The 20,514-nt window shown below is 28.4% G+C and overlaps 1 protein-coding gene across 5 annotated transcripts in view; it reads right to left on the bottom strand.

The window, feature by feature from the left end:
• LOC105840026 (ecdysone receptor) overlaps window positions 1-20,514 on the bottom strand; it is a 52,004-nt gene extending 31,490 nt beyond the window's left edge. Inside the window, exons 1-3 of one of the 5 annotated variants that reach the window (XM_036287856.1) lie at window positions 20,366-20,514; window positions 19,395-20,015; window positions 2,149-3,230 (exon numbers count right to left, since the gene is read on the bottom strand). In XM_036287856.1, coding sequence (XP_036143749.1) covers window positions 2,149-2,584 — 436 coding nt within the window. In that variant the 5' untranslated portion in view covers window positions 2,585-3,230; window positions 19,395-20,015; window positions 20,366-20,514. Of the gene's footprint in view, window positions 1-2,148; window positions 3,231-19,394 lie in introns of all 5 variants that reach the window. The other 4 variants (XM_036287859.1, XM_036287858.1, XM_036287857.1 and 1 more) reach the window with 4 other exon arrangements.

Below are 20,514 nucleotides of genomic sequence, written 5' to 3'. Positions count from 1 at the left end.
CTTAATTTCCAAGCGCTCTGCATTGAACAGATAAGTTGACTTCAATATTGTTCTATTTGAATCTCTTCGTTTTTTCATAATGAAAACAATACAATTTACAATAATATTAATTAACATTACACATGTTAAAAATAAATTTGAATAAAATAAAGTTTGAAAAAATTCGCAAAAACAAGTCTTTTTTAAAAATCTATCGTATTTCCGTCAATTTTTTAAGAATTAAAAAAACAGTTTTAAAGAGGTAAAAGATAGATCTAGAACCGAAGTAAAATAAATTTTGAGTGTTATTTAAAAAGTACAACTATTTTGACAAATAAAAATTGAAAAAAAAGCGTAACTTTAAAAAAAAGTATAAACAATTAATCTTTTTTTAATTTGCTAAAATTATAAAAAATATTTATTTTTTAGTATAGAATATATTATTAAAATAAAAAAAATTATTCAAATATTTTCATGATTTCAAGTGCCACTCGCCACACCGTTTTGTCTTGTGGTTTTCACACAAGAACGTTGCAGCTCATATAAAGGCAGCCATAGTATCTCTCTTTATATAGGCAGCGCCAATTTTTTTGTTGCGACAGTGTAGCACAACCATACAAAAAAAATTTCCACGGACCAGCCATGATATCCTTATGTATTTTGAGCCGTAGAACACAAATTCAGTATCAGAATTGCTTTATCACACTTTCATGTGTAACAGAATTATTGCGATTTTCAAGATTTTTAAGCCACTTTTTCGATTAAAAAAGAAAAAAAATGATGAGTGGTACAGATGGGGTACAGACCAATTTTAATTTCGTGTGGCTGTGTAATTTTTTTCTACTTTAACCCTAATCCTACACCTGGGGTAGAATAAACCCCACTGATTTTTGGCTTTAATCTTACAAGAGAACCTCGCGAACCCGAAAATTCTGATTTTAATAAAACTTGTTACCTCTACATTAATGCATGGAGAGAATTTTCTCTTAAAGATTACCCTAAAAATCGTGGTAATTGTGAGACAACGTAAACTTTGAAGAATTTTACCGTTACTTTTAATCAAATGTACTAAAATTTACTAAAATTTAGTAAAATTTTAATAAAATTTGGCAAAGTTTTAGTAAATGTTGTTAAAAGTAAAGTTTACAAAATTTTGCCAAATTTTATTAAAATTTTAGTAAATTTTGTCAAAAGTATAGTAAAATTCTTCAAGGTTTATGTTGTCCTACAATTATCACGATTTTCAGGGTAATTTTTAAGAGAAAATTCTTTCAATGTGTAGAAGGAGTAAATACATAAATTTATATAACCACCCTTCAACCCTTCAACCAAAACCACCCTTCAAAAATAAAGATATTTTTTGCCTTTTTTCGATATATCTCATAAATTATAATAAAAAATCGAAAAATGTTTTATACAAAAGTTTTACAGCATAAATACCTCTATTTAACTAAGTTATTTATGTTTTGAAAAAAATTTATGTTTTGATGTGTTGTTTCAAAATTTAAATTGTATAAAAATAACTTTTAAACACTCTGTACTGATTTAAAAAATAAACCTTTTTTACTATTTTGAAGCAAAAAAAAAACGATTGTCTATCCATTTTTTCCTTTTTCTTAAACTATCGTTTTCTTTCAACTTGTATTTATCAAAATAAATATATTTTTTAAACAATAACCAAAATCCATTTATCCCGATTCTAGATCTATCTTTTATCTTTCCAAAAACTGTTTTTTTAATTCTTTAAAAATTGACGGAAATACAATAAATTCAAAAAAATTCGTTTTTGTGATTTTTCAAACTCTATTTTGTTCAAATTAATTTTTTACGTGTTTAATGTTAATTAATATCATTGTAAATTCTATCATCGTTTTTGTCATGAAAAAAAACGAAGAGATTCAAATAGCACAATATTGATTTCAGTTTATCTGTTCAATGCAGAACGCTTGGAAAGGAATGGGGTACATTTATAACCCAGTGTGCCGTTTAAAGTAAAAATAAGTTCACCGATAAGTTCACCAATAACGTCATATAATTTATGTTAAAAATGACATTGTTTTTGTTGGATAAATCTTAATACACACATATACCACAGTCTCTGACAAAATCAATTATTATAAATAAGTATAATAAATAAATGCCAAATTTGATCAAACAATGATTACTTACCTATTTTACCATTAGGGCTGTACGGGTCGTAACTGCCAGTGCTCATAGGACTCGCGTATCCATTATTGCTAACTTGTTGTTGCGCGAGTGGACTGGAATGGGCCATAGGAGGTTGCTGCTGCTCCGACAATTGCTGTTGGGAAGCAGAATAGACCACGTGCTGACTCTGTAAAGAGTTCTGCGGCGATCCCGGACTGTTCGTCGCCAGCCAGTCATCCGATCTAGCTGTCTTATTGCTGTTAGCGATACCAGTGAAGAGATTACTTCCGGGGCCAATCGGTGTAGTAGTCGCTACAGTGGTTATCGTCGCGGGAGACGCCGACGTTCCCGCCAGATGATCCGGTCTCTCGGCCTTAATTAATGTTAAGGATGTAACGTTGGCGACGACAGAACCGCCGTTATCAGTGTCCATGTTCGAATCACCACTAGTATCCATATCAGGAGTTATCGTCGTCGTCGCTGTCTTTATAGTCGATAGATTAACAATCGTCGTGGTTGACAGATTAATTGCGCCTTTTAACCTGGATGGGGCTGCCAGGACGACATCCCCCTTAACAACAACCTCCGACCCTTCATTGTATCGCACTACTACATTGCCACTTATTAAATTGGCAACCGTGACGGATCCCACTTCCGGTCCCGTGATATTAAATGTTACCTTGTCTTCGTCTTTGTTTCTAATCGATTTCTTCTATTTTTCACTGAAGCTTATATTTATGTGTGTGTGTGTGTGTGTGTGTGTGTAAAAATTGAGAAAATTTTAAATCTTCTCAATTATTTTATCTCCTCAGTTACTTTTTAACGACAAAAGAATATTTTCGACAAATTTGCCGTATGTTGCAACACTTAACCGTTAATTTTTCCAATAATTAATAAAAGCATCGATGTATCGATATATCGATACCGCGATCGTTGAAATATCTTCAAATAAAATAATTAATAATTTTTAATTATTCAATATGTTTGAATTACACCCAAACTTAAGCTTGAGATAAAATAATCACAGCCTTTAACGCATCTTAACATGCGTATGTTTGTTACAGCTTCATAATGGAAGTTGTTGTCCGCTGCTTGAAAAAAATCTGTAACATAAAGAAAATTAATCCCTTAATTCACATATCGTTACACGATACATACAATAATTATAATTAATTTAACTATACGTTGCAATTTTTTAAAATAGAGAGAGATAACCTCTTATCATAAAAATAGATTTTAAATAAGCTTCTTCGTAAAAATCTTTATTGTGTATAAAATTTTAATAAATATAATTTTTATTAGGTTTGCACATAATATTTAATTTTAAGTAAAAGAGAAACAATTATCTTGGAAAGATAAGTATTATCGGAAAAAATGTTTCAGACAAAGTTGTACAGTTTAAAGAGGGACAAATAATAAATTAAATTAAATTAATTTTTCAAAATAAATTTTTTTTAATTACATAAAAATCAACTTTTTTAAAAATAAAATTAAAGAGTTTTTTAATATAATATGAGTCTTCTAATATTTCACGTATATAAAAGTAATATACATATAAAGTAAATTTATCAACATATATCAATAATTTACAAGGTATTTTACATTTTAGTTTGCTATATTTTAACAAAAAATATAAAATGTCTTATAAAGTAATCATTTTGTAACAACTATACCGTAATACTTTTATGCAAAAAAATGAAATAAATCAATTAGTGTAAAAAAATAGTTGCTTTTCAAAAAAATTATGCAAATTGCAACATAAAATTATACATCTTTGAAAAATCATGTTTTCGACCATTGACTTTTATTATTGCTTGTTTTTCTTCTAATTATGCAACTTTTGTCTGAAACAATTTTCCGTGATAGTATATCACTTACAAGATATTTGAAGTGAATAATTAAAATAAAACATGTGTATAAATATATAGAGGCTGGTATTATAAACAGTCAAATATCTTAAAAATAAATGTGGAAAACAAAAATGTTGCAGATAAAAGTTGTATGATCTGACAGGAAACAAATAATAAAATTAATTTGTATTTCGACGTTACAACATAGAAATAATGCTAAGAATAGTATAATTATAATTTTTTTCAATATTATTAGTTAAAAACTAAATAATTTTGAAACTGTTCTTCTCAGTTAATAGACTTTAATAAATGTCAGAAAAAAAGTTACAATAAAGAAAAGATCAACATAAAAAAAAGAAATAAAGATAAAGAAGATAGACAAGAAAAGCATATACAGAAGAAGAAAAAGAAAGATGAAAGATAAAATAGAAAAAAAGAAAAAGAGGAACGGGATGAAGAGAAAGACCACAGATGAAGTAGAAGAAAGATTACAGAGACGAGAAAACAAGAACGATCGAAAAAGAGGAGGGAAGTAAAGGGGGATGAGAATGAGTAAACTGGAACACTAGAGTATTAAAAGGTGGTGAAATAAAAGAAAAGGAAAAAGGAAACAAAAAAGATGCCATATATAACAAGCGAAAGAAACAAAAACAAATACGTTAATTTAAAATCGTATTAAACTGGAAAGGTGAGTTTTACTTGAATAATGTTGCACTTCAAAACCATACAAGTTCACTGCATATTATTGATCGAGTTACCTATTTTCCATTTCGTCTTTTCCGTGATAGGATTGAATGTGAAGGAGGAGCCTAACCTTTGATGTTAACCCTGACTCATTTCAATGGTCGATATAACAATCCATTCCCCACGTTTCATACCAATATGTAAAATCACGATTCTAATTTAGCATTTAAATTCTTTACTTCGCGTTTTATAAAACAGTTCCTTGACTTTAGATTAATCAATATTACAGAATACATAGACCATAAATATAATTGCTATATAATATTGATGCAAAGTACAAAAATTATTTATATATTAAAATTTAATATTACATTTTAATTTTCTCTTTAAAAATATATAATTATTAAAAACTTATTAAAAACTTTAGAATCTAAGAATATAAAATCTTTATAAAACAAAAATAATTTTAGGAAATAACAAATTATTACGTTGTGTAACGATTTAAATCTCCTATATATATATTCGAGTATCCGAATAATTACACATTATGCTGCTGAAACGTTGAATAACGAAAACTCAAATATTCATCAATAATATTTCAATTAATTCTTGCTCTTACTCTACAGCAAGTGTTAAGTCTATTACGGACAGTTACAAAAAATTCAATTCCTTATTTTACCACATTTAGTTTCAGAATGAACGAAGCTGAATTAAATCGTGTTAAACCAACTTGGTCCTTTGTTTTACAATTTTTCGCCAATTTGTCTCGATTTTGGACATATGTTTGAGTTTGAGTTAGTAAAAGAGATTGTATAGACATCTCTACCAATTATAGAATTTTTGCAATACTTTCATAAATTTCTCGAGTAGAACTACGATTGCGTATGAGAAACTATTGTGTATCCTAAAATTGATATCCTAAAATTATTAAATGTCCTTATGAGAACAAATTCTTTGAAATATTCTAAAATAAAAATTTTAATACGTAAGTGTCAAAGCTACCATAATTTTTAAATTATAAGCAATTAAAGTTCGTATGCAGCTGACATTTCGCGCGCTCAGACATGGCGTTATGACAAGTAATAAAACCAGTGTGTGTGTGTGTGTGTGTGTGTGTGTGTGTGTGTGTGTGTGTGTGTGTTTCTGAGACATTTTATACATTTATACATTTTACACATCTATCGGTGTTTTTCTCTTGTCTGACCCTCTCCTGGTAACTGGGGCATCGGATCGATTCCGTACAGGCGACACAAACGCCATCACTACCAGCCTGCACCACTACTACTATCAGTATCACACCATCACTGCTGCCATCATAATTACCACTACTACCATTATCACCACCACTGTCATCGACATTACCATTACCAGCATCGTCATCACCACTACCATTACTAATTTTCTTCACCATCATTATCAGATCTTAACGAAACGAAACTAATTCAGTGCCTTAATCTGGTTTACGAAAACATAAAAACTAACTGGTTCGTGATCCTTTCATTCAAAACACAATCAAATAAATTTAAAAGTCAAAAAAGTTTTCAATCTTACTTAAATTGTAAGACTTTTGTAAAGTATATTAGTTGCCAATTTTGGTACTAAAACATTCAATTCATACATCTCTCTTTTCCTAATTAATAAATCAAATAAAAATAAATTAATGATACACAAAAATGAGTAAAATCATTTTTAAAAAACTAAAAATAATTGATAAAACAGAAATAATAAAAAATTAATGCAATTTTAAAAGAGATCAAATATATTAAATGAGGAATAACTATGTTTCTTAGTAGTAAATAATAAACTCAGTAAATAAGAATACTCAGCTAGTTTTCAATGTAGCCATAGCATAATTTAATGTTAATATTAATGCAATTTAATGTTAACTGTTTACACTGATTCATATATTACTCGTTTAAAATTAATAAAATTATTTACAGTTTATTTACAACAAAAGGCATTATAAACACAGAAGATATCATATTAATATTAGTTAAATGCAAATTTATCATAGACATGATATACGGATAAAAAATCAATTACAAATGTTACAGAATAGATCCTGTATGCGTTAAGTGTTGTTTGAATCTCGCGCTTGCCATCTTTTACAAGATTTTTTACAAGTTATGAGTGTTTGTTTCTTTTTTGTCTCTTTTTTGCATAGAAAAAATTGTAAAATAAGTTTAATCCCTCACAAAATAATTATTATTACTGAATAATTTTGCTTAATAAGATATTCAGAAATAAACTTCTCAAAAAATATTTAAGAGTATACATATAAGGGATGGAGTTCCTATTAGCATAACTGGGATTTTTATTAACATAATAAATGTTTGTTAACATCATTATTAATAAACTAATTATAAATTTTATCATTGTAATATTACTACTCGTTCATTTTAAAACCGTGTTTTAAGAGTAAAAATTTATTCGATGCGTATTATAGTTTGATAAACTTAAAGATGTATATAAAATCATACAAGAAATATTAAACACTAAATTCTAGTTCTATTTGAATGATTTCTAATTAGTTAATAAAATTATTGTGTAAAAGAAACAAACACGATATAAAGTCGATTGGTTAACGAGGCTAAGGCACAAACTATATTGTACTCAAAACGCGCATGCACTCTGTACGCGACTAACGACATATCGCGGCTGACCCCGACGTCGACACCGTTACCAACGTCGCCAAGAGATTAATCGATTTCCATTTCCTTCTCGTAGATTCGTTTTTCTAGTTGAGACTACCAACTGATGCTTACACCATGTACAGATACAGATAGCATGACAAAAACAATCTGTATACACATTATTTCAAATTCAATATTGAAACAATATTTAATTACACACCCTAAAAATTAAGAAACATACTATTTTGCACATGTACAAGCAATATTAAAATTTAATAAATCCATCTAAAAATATATCAAATTTATTAGTTTATTTTAAACCATAATTTAAAATAAATTTAAATAAACAAGTTATTTTTTATTTAAATATTTTTTATTTATGTTTCAGAGAATAAACATAAAAAAGTCTTTAAAAAAACTTTATCATATATTTCTGTTAGTATCTCAAAAACTGAAAAAAATATTAAAGAAATATTAAATACACAATTTTATCTTGGACATGTTGCAAATTACTTATTTATTCATTTAGTAATTAATTGTATAATAACTCGTGTGCGCGCGCGCGCGCGCGCGCGCGCGTGTGTGTGTGTGTGTGTGTGTGTGTGTGTGTGTGTGTGTTATAGTATATGTATATATTTTTATTTCCGTGTTTTAAATTTGTTGAAAATTAAACAATACTAGAATATGTAATATTGTATTAACTTATCAATTTAAGGTAAAACTATAAATCAAATTATAATATTTAAACTGAAATATAAAAAAATATTGGAGTAACGATAAAATATATATTTTTAATTTTTAATAAAAATTTTTAATAAAAAGAATTTAAAATAAAAACATACAAATGCAAAAATCTAAATAATTAAAGTTCAAAATATCTAATATAAGAATTTATAAAATTAAGTAAAAAAAAACGTAAAGTGATATGCCTAAACAAAAACAAATTCTAAATTGCAGATTACATTTAAAAATTAAAAAATTAAAAAAATTTACAAGTATTCAACAAAGGGATCAATTACAACAAGGATCTAAAAATTTGTATGTGTTGTTACAGGTTTGATCCCGTAGGAATGTAGTCGACCGTGAGTGGAAGAATATATAAAAAAAAAAAACAGGAAAGATTGAAGAGGAATGAAGAGGAATAGTTTACGTTCCGCTGTTTCCCATCAGCAGCTATGAGAAGCGAAAGTAAGAACCAGCGGTCTCAATCGGCCTTGAACCTAGCAACAGGATCGATGATCTCATCTTCGAATGCGTTTTGCCCAAGCATATGTTAACATGGAAATTCACATTAGTATCGAATACATAGGATGATAAAAATGTTCCGAGACATTAATATCTCGTAAACGATGCATTTTTGTAAAAAAAATATTTGCTATCAAAGTTTTAAAGATCCACTTGATAATATTATACTGTCTGTTAATGCGTCTCTTGTTACCCTTGAGATGGTTTAGAAAGGTTGGCAAAAATCTTTAATAAGCGAGATCAAGTAGCACCTTTGGCGAGAGAGCACAAAAAATTAAACAACTTTTGCCTAAAACATTTCTTCTTCGATAAATATTTTTGAAGATATTCAAGATTGTTTTAATTCATAAAGAATAAATATATAAAAAGTTATAAGATGATTAAATGTTTAAAATTTGAAATAATATTCCTTTTTATTTCAGACGCATAAGCTCCTGGATTATTATCTCGTATATTGTTCTCAAATCTATTCTATTTCCTTACGTTGCTAGTATTTTACCAATGTTTCAAGTAAACCGCTCCGCATCTTGATCAATTTCATTCAAAATTACAGATATTTCTGTCGGCATTTTGTTATAAAACTTTAGTTAATTATTTATTAATTATACATTAATTATGACATTTTAACAAATTTCGGACCATATGGTCTCGGAAGATGAAGATTAAATAGTTCAAGAATTCAGAATTTTGATAATTCTATAAAATCAAATTGTCGCGAGCATATGAAAGAAATAAGATAAATAAATCACTGCAAAGATTCTCGCTTAATGTAGACTCAATCGATAATACGATTTTATCCGTTTTAACCACTCACACTTTCATAAAATGAAAGAGAAAGAGAGACCGGTTTTCCATATCAGTCATAACGGAACATAGATGTGTAAACGTGGACAACTTTGTGTGACGCGTTGTATGACAGCAGGTTCACCTAATATATAATGATTGCAATGCAACAATCGTATTTTCGTTATTCTTTATGAAAAGTTAAAAATATCAAAAGATAAACTGACAATTCAGAAAGTTCCAATATTAGAAACCAGAATCTGAAAAGATCTATAAAGCTGGCACGTAATTCTGTTAATATAAAAAAAAATAGTAAAGTTAGTACATTTTTCATTTTTATTTTTTTATATAAAAATTGCAGGACTCTTTTTTATTTTTATAAAGAACTCGAAAACTATGGAAAGTGCTACTAGAACTTTAATTATTTTTTATATTAACAGAATATCGTGCCAGCTTCACAGATTCAATCTAAAGACTAAAAAAGTTGCAAAAACTCGTATCTTAAGCACTGGACTATGCAGCACATTCAAAAAAAGAATAAAGAAGAGCATACAGATTTTTGTAATAAATAAACAAATTCTAAATTTAATGTCTTAACAGAATTTTTTAATTTTATAGATTTAAAAATTAAAAAAAAAGCTTAAAAATTCAACAAAAATTAAAATTAAAATTTACAAGTTTATGAGTATTAAACTAAAGTTAAAAAATTCAGAGTTATAAAAAATATAGTTTAAAATAATAATAAAAATATAACAAATTAAAAGCTGTAACTTCCGGAATTTATAAAATTAAAAAACTTAAGAAATTATTTTTTATCTTCTTATAACTCTTTCAATTTAATTTTTATTTATTCTATTATTCTAGTTTACTTTTTATAATACAAATATTATTGATATACATAAAATATGTATTATAATCTATATTTATTTAAATCAAAGATTATTAAAGCAAAGGGGGAGGGATCAATAAGAGCCAAAATCGGTTCCTAGTTAAAATTTTACAGCAATCAATGCCTGCAGAAATCATTGTTCTGGGCCTGGATATGCTTAACTTCGATCCTTTCAATCAATTCTGAGAGTGACTGATAACAAACATAGTCTATGAGAGGCGACGAATCGTGTTACTCAAACGCCAAAAGTAGAAAGTTTTTTTGATTACGTAAATGGACTAAGGAGAAGCAGCATCAAAGTAACATTTTATTTGAAATCAATAGAAAAACTACGCTTGATATCAGCCAAATTTTCAGAATTAATTGAAAGGATCGAAGTTAAGCATATCCAAGCCCATAGCATTGATTTCTGCAGATTCCATAAAATTTTGGCTAGGAGACTGATTTTGATCCTTATTAACCCTCTTTATATATATATATATCTCAGTAGTATCTATATCATAATACTTCAAATATTTAAAAAATCAAAGAATTATAAATTCAAATCTTAAAATAAAATCACAAACATATAAATTAAAAAATCAAGATAAAAGTATTTGCTCGTATTGGCTAAAAATTAATAATTTATTTTTCCTCTCTCTGTCTCTCTCTCTCTCTCTCTCTCTCTCTCTCTCTCTCTCTCTCTCTTCTTTCCTGTACAATATAATATTATATTAATTGTTATTTACTTTCAATCTAATTTTATATACATAAAACAAAAGAATACATCATTTGTACATAGAAAAAAAGTAATATAGCCAATAACACATGTAATTGCGGGCTGCCAACTACATAAAATACTCAATACAATAATATTTACTGTTAATGCAAGTTGATACTGCAATAGCATATATTATTGTATTGAGTATATCTGTAGTTGGCAGCCCGCAACTACATATCTTATTGGATATATTGCATTTTTTTCAGTGTAGAAACGTAATAGTGAAATATGTAATATGTAAATAATCAAAATTCAATTGCATTACATTGTTTTTTATGATGTTCATTAGTTTCTTTAATACAAATATATAAAGAACAATTTGTATATTGCCCCTTTTCACAGTAACTAATTATAGACATGGAAGAAAGCTACAAGAATTTCACGTAGGTTAGTAAAGTTAAGTTGAAACAAGACGCTATACGCTATACAATGTGCATGTTACCGACAATATAGCTACGAGAATATTGATTTCCAGATATAAATAGTCCATGGTATCTATTATTCAAAATGCTCTCAACCTCGTTGGATTGATAGTGCCAACTCGTGATACTTAACAAACGATTTTTTTTTTAAACAGTTTAAATATGAGAAATTCAAGAATTTAATATAATTCTCAAATTAAGAAATTAATTATTTAAAATTTAAAATTTGTGAATTCAACAAAATGAAATTTCAATTTAATAGATTAAAAACCTTGTCAATAAAATTTCATTAATTATCCCACGTTTTGTACTCATTGTAAAATAATATGGATATAATGTTAAAAAATTAAAACAAATTTCATTAACAAAAATAAAAACAATTAAGTAATTCTATACGACTATTTTATAACATTAGTTTACTTTATACAGTTAGTGTTTAGATAGTTGTTTTTAAATTAAATGTAAATTATTTGTGTGTGAATCACACAAAATATTGTGAAAACAAACAATAGTCTATATAAAGTTTAATATAAAATTAGATAAAAAAACATTTACTTAATGTAAGAGATGTATAAAATAATTTAAAAAGTTTATTTTTAATGGATTTGATATATGTAGTTTTGCTTTTACGTTCTTAAAATTAAAAAAAGTTTTATGTAAAAATGACATAAACTGTTTGATTTTATAGTAGTGCGCTTCGAAAATTTGGTGCAATTTGTGTTACAATCTGTAATTGATTCTTCCTCTTCCCAAAGATTTATCCTCTTTTTTAAATCTATTTTAAATTATGCAACAAGTAAGAGAATTGATATTAATATAGTAAATATCGAAAAAATTGTAAAAAATTCGAAAAATAAAATAAACCTAAAATATTATTTCTGTGCAAATGTTTTACTGCATTTTTAGAGTCCACAATTCAAGTTAATTTTTATTGGCATTTTCACATTGTTTGTACTAAATAAACTTTTTATCATTTTTGTTAACATTTTATTGTATGTTTACATTAAGTTTACATGTAAACACTTTCAGGGTTTTTTTATTTTATTTTATTTTATTTTATTTTTTTATTATTATAAAATTGCATGTAAACGTTTGCAAAAGATAAAAAGAGTATATTGAAAACAAGCAGAAGAATATAAGAATAACTGTATAATTAAAAACTCCATTTAACATTTGAGCAGTTGTAGATTCATTGCAACCCTTGTAATAAGTTTAACATTGCGTGTGTGGAATCTTTAACAATTTCAGACATTCTTAATATTTCTACTCATAATTTTAGACATTCTTAATATTCCTACATTGGGAATAAAGCTAATGATCAATAATATCTATAATGATATATAATACAATAGTAGTATAAATAAATGCGACTTGCGTATCTAAGTTAAATAATATAAAACAGCTGTAAAAAGAGAAGAGAAAACATAATACATTAACTATAATAGATTATATTATTAAACCAATATATTTATAAGAATTTTTCGCATTTCTCTGTATTGATCGTTACATTAATCTTTCATTTGTACTTCAAAGCGTACAAAATATATAGAATAATTAAAAAAGAATGACTGATTACAACATATTATAATTTTACATTTATTGAATTAACACAGCCGTAACAGCAGAATTAAAAACATAAAATGGTTTTTATTGTTAATTTGTTACTAAACTTAAGATTTTATTACTTAGTCAAATAATTTATACATATATTAGTAGCTGTGCCAACTTAAATTCACAGTTAACGCGCGTGCGGGCATATACATATACATACAATATGCACCATAGCCAGAAAAAATCAAAACAAAAAATTTTAATGTTACTTTATTGTTAATTAGTTGTGCCATTGCAGCACAAGTTGGTTAAATTTGATCATTCTAAATTTAGAAAAATTATGATTTTTGGAAAACATTAATAGAATAAAATTTATAAACTTAAGGAATTACAAAAGCTTCAGAAAATTAAAATTAAAATATTTCTAAAATCCCTTCTTATATGAAAGAGAATATAAATTAGGTTTCATAATAAAATTGGGTCGTCAGGTCAGGGTCAGGTCACATCAATTCGTTAATCTTCTTTTCATACAGAAAGCAAAGAATTTGTTTAGTAATTTAAATTCACAAATTTCGTTAACTATTTAAGAATTATACATTATTTGGATATATACAAAAAACCTATACAAATCTATACAACAAGAAAATTTTTTCAGAAATTCATACATGATATTGTTTGAATTGTATATTAATATGTTAAGAATTAAATTTTCTCAATGTAAAAAATATTTAAAAATAATTGGTTAAAATTATTTTAAAATTGTTTAAAATTAATTAAGTAATTTTATTAAAAGATGTAATTTTCTGAACTTTAGTCTTAAATTTAAAAATAAGCAGTATTTGAAATATAAAGTACATTTATATATATTTTTTTTTTCAAAATTATTTTTAGTATTTTTATTAAAAGATGTAATTTTTTTAAGTTTAGTCTTGAATTAAAAAATGAGCAGTATTTGTAATATATAGTGCATTTGTATATATATTATATATATATACAATATATATATTATATATATATACAATATATATTTTATATATATATATATATATATATATATATATATATATATATATAAAGTGCACTGGACATGCTTGACTGGATATGCTAATTGTAGAATCATATATTTAATCTGTATTTAAGCCGTAATTTACAATCTATGCCTGTGTGATAGAACATAAAATATGTCTGCGCTTTATCTCTGGCCATTTTAAAAAAATATTCAGTCATATGTACTAACAGTAATGCAGTAATGGTAGTAATGATAACAATAATAAAATGATGTGTGGCGTAATATGATGCAGTGTGGTGTGTGGTGTGGTGTGTGATGTGGTGTGGTATGGTGTGGTGTAGTGTGTTATGATGTGATCAGTAGGTAGGATTAGTGATAGTGATGATCGTCGTAGGTAGTATGATGCTGGTGGTGAGTCGTAGGGAATGGATGAGTGGTGATGTGGTGGTCGGTGGTGGTGGATGGGGTGGTCAGGTGGTGGTGGTGGTGGTGGTGGTGGTGGTGGGTGTGGGGGTGGGTGGTGGTGGTGGGGTGGTGGGTGGTGGTGGTGGTGGTGGTGGTGGTGGTGGTGGTGGGGTGGTGGTGGTGGTGGTGGTGGGTGGTGGTGGTGTGGTGGTGGTGGTGGTGGTGGTGGTTGGTGGTGGTGGTGATGGTGGTGGTGGTGGTAATGGTGGTGGTGATGGTGGTGGTGGTGGTAATGATGGTAGTGGTGGCAGTGGTGGTGTTGGTGGTGGTGGTGGTAGTGGTGATAGTGGTGATGGTAGTGATGATGATGGTAAACGAATAAGACGGATACAATGTTTTCACTTCGGTCAGTAGTGTCAAGGGAAAGCGTGTTCGCGTTGCAATACGTGATTATTACAAACGTTCATAAAAACATGCGCCACTACAGACTCGATATGGCGATATAGCGAGAGTATAGAGCAAATGTAGGTAGCTGACACAAATCCAGAATTTGTGGATTTCTTGAGGAAAGAGAAGAATGCCAACTCAAGACTACCAATCCTCAAATTTTATATCTGATATCAGCGCCAATATACAGCAATATAAAAATAGAGTAAACTGATACGAATAAGTTAATAAAATATTGCAATTTTTTTACTTTTCAAAACATTAAATCAATTTACTTATCCAATTATTAAGATATTTTTAATCATTCAAAACGTTCAAAAATTATTTTTATTTACACATTTATATGTGTGTACACGTACACACACACGTACACACACACACACACACACACACACACACACACACACACACACACACAACAAAATTTGAGATAATGAATAAAAACATGGTTGTGGATTTTTAATAAAGAGCATTTTCTAAATATTTAGATACAATACGTTCAACAAAAATATGCTTAAACTTAAAACTGAGAGGCATAGAAAACACCAAAATGTATATTAAAAGTATATTAAAACATACGCATTATTATGATGTCTTCGCTATATAATAGGTTATCCTGTGTGAATAATACTTTTTTTTAACTCATAAGCGATACACTAATCATCAATGATAGAATTGTCGCAATTGCGCGTATTGAGCATATAACGAATATGCGGTCACTCGCTCCGTTACGGTGAGTCAATGTATATGTATATGTATATGTATATGTATATGTATATGTATATGTATATGTATGTGAACTAAAAATGATACGTTGCACGGAGAGTGACGTCATGACGAGTCAGCTCCTTGGCCGATGATCGACGCAGCATGCGCGCGAAGTGACGACCAAACACAAGTGTCTATGGCAAATGCTGAATTTGTAATGAATTTATCCATGCGGTAAATTAGTCTAAATTGTCATTATTAAATTTTTATATTATACCTAGAAATCCAAGTTTTATATATATTAATCATGCATTCTTGTTTAAAATTGTTTAAACTATAACTTAATTAAAGTATATTAAACTATAATTATAATTTGTGTAATAATAGCTTATTAAATATGTAAATCATAAATGTTACAAATTTACATCGTTTGTATATTCTTGTAATTAATAATTATTTTTATTTATATTAAGTCACTTAAAATTACATTAAATATAATTTTTTAAAATTTATTTCTTAAAAAAAACATTATAAACAAATGTCAGGTTGTAAAGTCTTTTGATCAAAAATAATCACTATAAGGGAGAACAAAATATTAAATGTCACTTTATTTCAGACTTCACATACCTGGAGGTTTTCTAGAAATATTTCAGAATTCAATAATCTGTTTAAAAATATGTTTGTGTAAAAATTAACGATTTCTAAATGTCTTCAAATTTAAAATAGTTCATACTTCATATAAAACATTTAGATAAAATAGTTAAGTAAAATTTTTTTTTTAATTAAAACAAAATATTAATTATCTACAATTTGTATACTAAAATAATATGTATATCTTATAAACATATAACCTGCTTCAACATATTTTAATACTCCATTAAATTTTCAAAATGATATCGATCATGATAAAAAAACACGATAATCGCGAATCATTCGAAATCATACAAAACTTGTAATTTTTTTGGAAGCAATAAAACTTATGCATTATCAGAGTGCATATTCAGTGTGTGTCTCCAACGACTACGCGCTGTGAAAATTTAGCGAAGATAAGCTGACGACCGAGTAATCCTGAGATATCTTGATAACAAAACAATGTTCTGAACTCTGATTTGAAAAATGTTCAATATGTTCAATATGCATTCAATAGGCGTTGTTTTTATGAATTTTATTATTTGTTCTATTTTCTTCTAAATTCCATTCGTTTTTACACTTTTAGCGCTCTTTCTCTCTCTCTCTCTCTCTCTCTCTCTCTCTACTAATTGTTAGTATATATTATTTAAAAAATGGCTAAATAAAATTAGCTAAAGCATAAATTTAATATTTGAATACTATTAAACATTTTTCTGCTTTTAATATTTTTTTTGTTTATTTAATTTATTTTTACTGTGGATGCGTGCGCACGTGTACATAAATCTATAAACAAATCTAATTTTACAAAATAATAGTTTATAACAATGTTAATTTTTTTACATTTTTGTTTTCTCTACATTTAATATATCTTGTTCTACGCTGGCATGACAAATATTATCGTTTGTTAAATAATATAGCGATAAATTCAGAAATAATATATTTTGAAAGCACCCATAAAAAAATTTATTTGTGATGTAGACAGCTCTTGATATTACAAGCAAAATGTATCGCTAATTTTTGTATCTGCTAGAATTTTGACTGTCACGTATAGAAATTCTGTTTCTATCAGTTAGATTGATTAGGTGCAATACAGATTACAGTACTTGCTAATTATTTATCTATTTCAGTTAGATTTTACACACATATAATTTTTGTTGAAGTTAAAGTTGCAAGATCATTTTTTTTAATGAATTCATTCTAAAAGCATGTTAATATCAAAATTAACACAAGAACAAATTTACTTAATATATTTTACTCTTGTAGCTTTAAAAGGCATTTCGGTAATTTTTAAACTTATTGCCCAAGCAATAAATTTGAAAGAAAGATATTTTGCAAATATTAAATTTGAGAGAGATTTATCAAATTTATGGTTACATTGCGGTTAACTTTTTATTTTTGGCCTTTTTGTTGTTATTACAAATAGCACACACACACTGTATGAATATGCACTCTGATAATACACATGTTGTATGTTATTACATCGTAATTTTTAATTAAAAAAAAGAAAGTAACAAATATGATTAAAACATATTCTTTTTCAAAAATCATTAGTCATAGAAATTATTTTTAAAAATAAATTAAATAAATAAGTTTTTTAAAAGTATCACCTTTACAGCAGTTAAACACTTTAAGAGGAAAATAAGTAGGTACACACAATACCCTTTCAAATAGTGATAAAACTGAAATACCTTATATATAAAAATTTATCATTTTTAAATTATTTTACGCTTTTTTTTAATACTTTTAGATATACATGAAATAAAAAACAGGGTAAATAGGCATCTATTTATGTCTATGAACAGAGATAATATAAAATAATAGAAATAATATAAAATACATTTTTATTTTTTGTAAAGTCAGCTAATTTTATTTATCTTTATTTTATTTGCTTGTGCATACAAAATACAAAACACAAATAAAGAATATAAAGATAAGGCTAATAAAATAAAGAAATATTTAAAAGCATTAATTTCAATGCAATAATTATACATTCCAAGTTTTTTAGATATCACATATAACTAATAAAATTAATTATTGTGAATAAAATATAAAATAAATAATATATAAAAAATATTTTAAAAAATCTTAAAAATTAACAAATTTTTTTATAAAAAATTTATTGCCGCTTATGTTGATTTTTACAAAATTAATAGTTAAGAATGAAACGTTTGTATTAATAGAATTATTAATTTATATGCATTCATAATGAGTTATTAGCTGTGCTTGCTCTTCTATCAAACAAAAATTTCTGTTAAAAACTGTACAAAATGTTATTTTTTAACAAATATTAAAATGGCATAAATAGCACCACTAGCGGATCCAGACGTCGATAATAGCGGGGCGGGGAGGTAATCAAATCGTATAATATCGGACATCGGATAGTTTGAACACAATGAATCCTATGCATAAGAATTTGACCCATAGACGCTTGTGTTAATCGGCCTGCATCATTTTGCTTAGATTTTTTAAATGGATCCAGTAAAACTGATTTTCTTTTAATTTGGAAGGGGAGTTTAACCTCCCTTCCCCCTAGAATTCACCAGTGAATGGTACATAATTTTGCTGTTACATTTTTATCATGCACAAAGGCTATCTAGCTAGATAGTATAAAGTTTAGGTTATGATTTAAATTATTCGACACACACACTTGTGTGTGTGTGTGTGTGTGTGTGTGTGTGTGTGTGTGTGTGTGTGTGTGTGTGTGTGTGTGTGTGTGTGTGTGTGTGTGTGTGTGTGTGTGTGTGTGTGTGTGTAAATGTATATATTATCTTGTGATGTTGTCTAATGATACATTTACGTATCATTTAATTACAGTTTCCAGATTTAAGTGATCATAATTATTCTGTTATATGGCGCATTTCTTATTAACAATAAGATTTGATATATTACAAGAATCAAAGAGAAGATTTGTGTCTCGTACCTGCGCGATAGGAACGTTCTCGTCGTGGGATGCGTCCTAGAGCTCGAAGGTCGCGCCAAGCGAATGGATAGCAGATGTGCGAGAAAGAGACACGAAGAGAGAAAGGCAAAAAGCATGTGAGAGGAAAAGAGAAAAAAAGATAGAAAAGGAGAGAACTAAATCAATCCTTCCATACGCATAGGCGAAAAGGATCAAATCAGTCAATTAAAAATTAGGCCAATCGGCCTTCCCCTCCCCAAAAGATAAATAATTTCAAACAATTTCAAGTCGGTACAATATTATCTATATATAATAAACACAATAAAGGTTTATCAAGAAATCGCGTACTTACTTATAGCGGAATATGTAGCGTGGAAATTCCAACAGGACTACTCCACTCCGATCCTCGAAAATGTCGGACTCCGATGGCACTTAACACACTCGCACGCACGTGTAACACTTTGTCACTTTGCTTCTTTCTTTCGTTGCGCACTACGTACATACACACGGGGAGACACAAACCGAGAAATTGCGAGAATACGAGTCTCCTGAAGAAGAGAAAAGCATACGAGGAATAGTCGCGAATTTCCGAACATTCGTTTAACCTCACCTCTCGCGAAAGCACGACTGATCGGTGTGTCCTCGTTGCACTCTACCGCTCGTCACTATCCGATACATGCACACGCGAGGCGCGCGCGCAATACACACACACGCATGCATACATTACGCATACAGATACCCTTCTTCCCCCCCTTTCTCACCCTCTCTCTCTTGCTCGCTCACTCTCTTCCTCTCTTCTCTTTCATCTTTTTCTTGCATCTGTATCTCTGTTTATATCTTTCCTTCTTTTTCCACTCATCTCTCTTTCTTTTTTTCCTCTACTATACTTTTTCTCCTACCCTTTTTTCGATCTTTTCAATATCGAAAGTGTACTTCTGTTCTTTAATTGACCAATGAAGAAGGACGTTGGTACCTTCAAAAGAGACAGGTAAATAAATAAATAGAAGACAGACAACAGAGAGACAAGAAGGAAGAGAGGGAGGAGAGAGAGAGAGAGAGAGAGAGAGAGAGAGAGAGAGAGAAATAGATGGGCATAAATACATAGATAAATACATAAGCGAATAATAAATAGAGAGATAGACAGATGGAAGGTAAGACAGAAAAAAAGAGAGTGAAAGGGATATGTGAACGTGCATGCGTGCGCGCGCGCGCGTGTGTGTGTAGGGGGGGGAGAGTAGGAGAGGAGAGAGAGAGAGAGAAAAACGAGAAAGAAAGGAGGGAGAGAGTCACGCACTTAAACTTGACAGGAAATAACGCTATTACCAAAAAACGTTTTTCTTTCAAGAGAAAATGCAACGACACACACACACATATCAAACTCCAATTCACTGCTAGGAGTATGAGAGCAGTAGAGCACGCAACTGCAATACTCACATACGCCGGCGGCGTGACTCGCGACTCTGCTGTCGATT

Source organism: Monomorium pharaonis, chromosome 6, assembly GCF_013373865.1.
Source record: "Monomorium pharaonis isolate MP-MQ-018 chromosome 6, ASM1337386v2, whole genome shotgun sequence".
NCBI lineage: Eukaryota > Metazoa > Arthropoda > Insecta > Hymenoptera > Formicidae > Monomorium > Monomorium pharaonis.
Note: the sequence above shows the minus strand (reverse complement) of the source record. Positions and strands in the feature narration are given on the sequence as shown.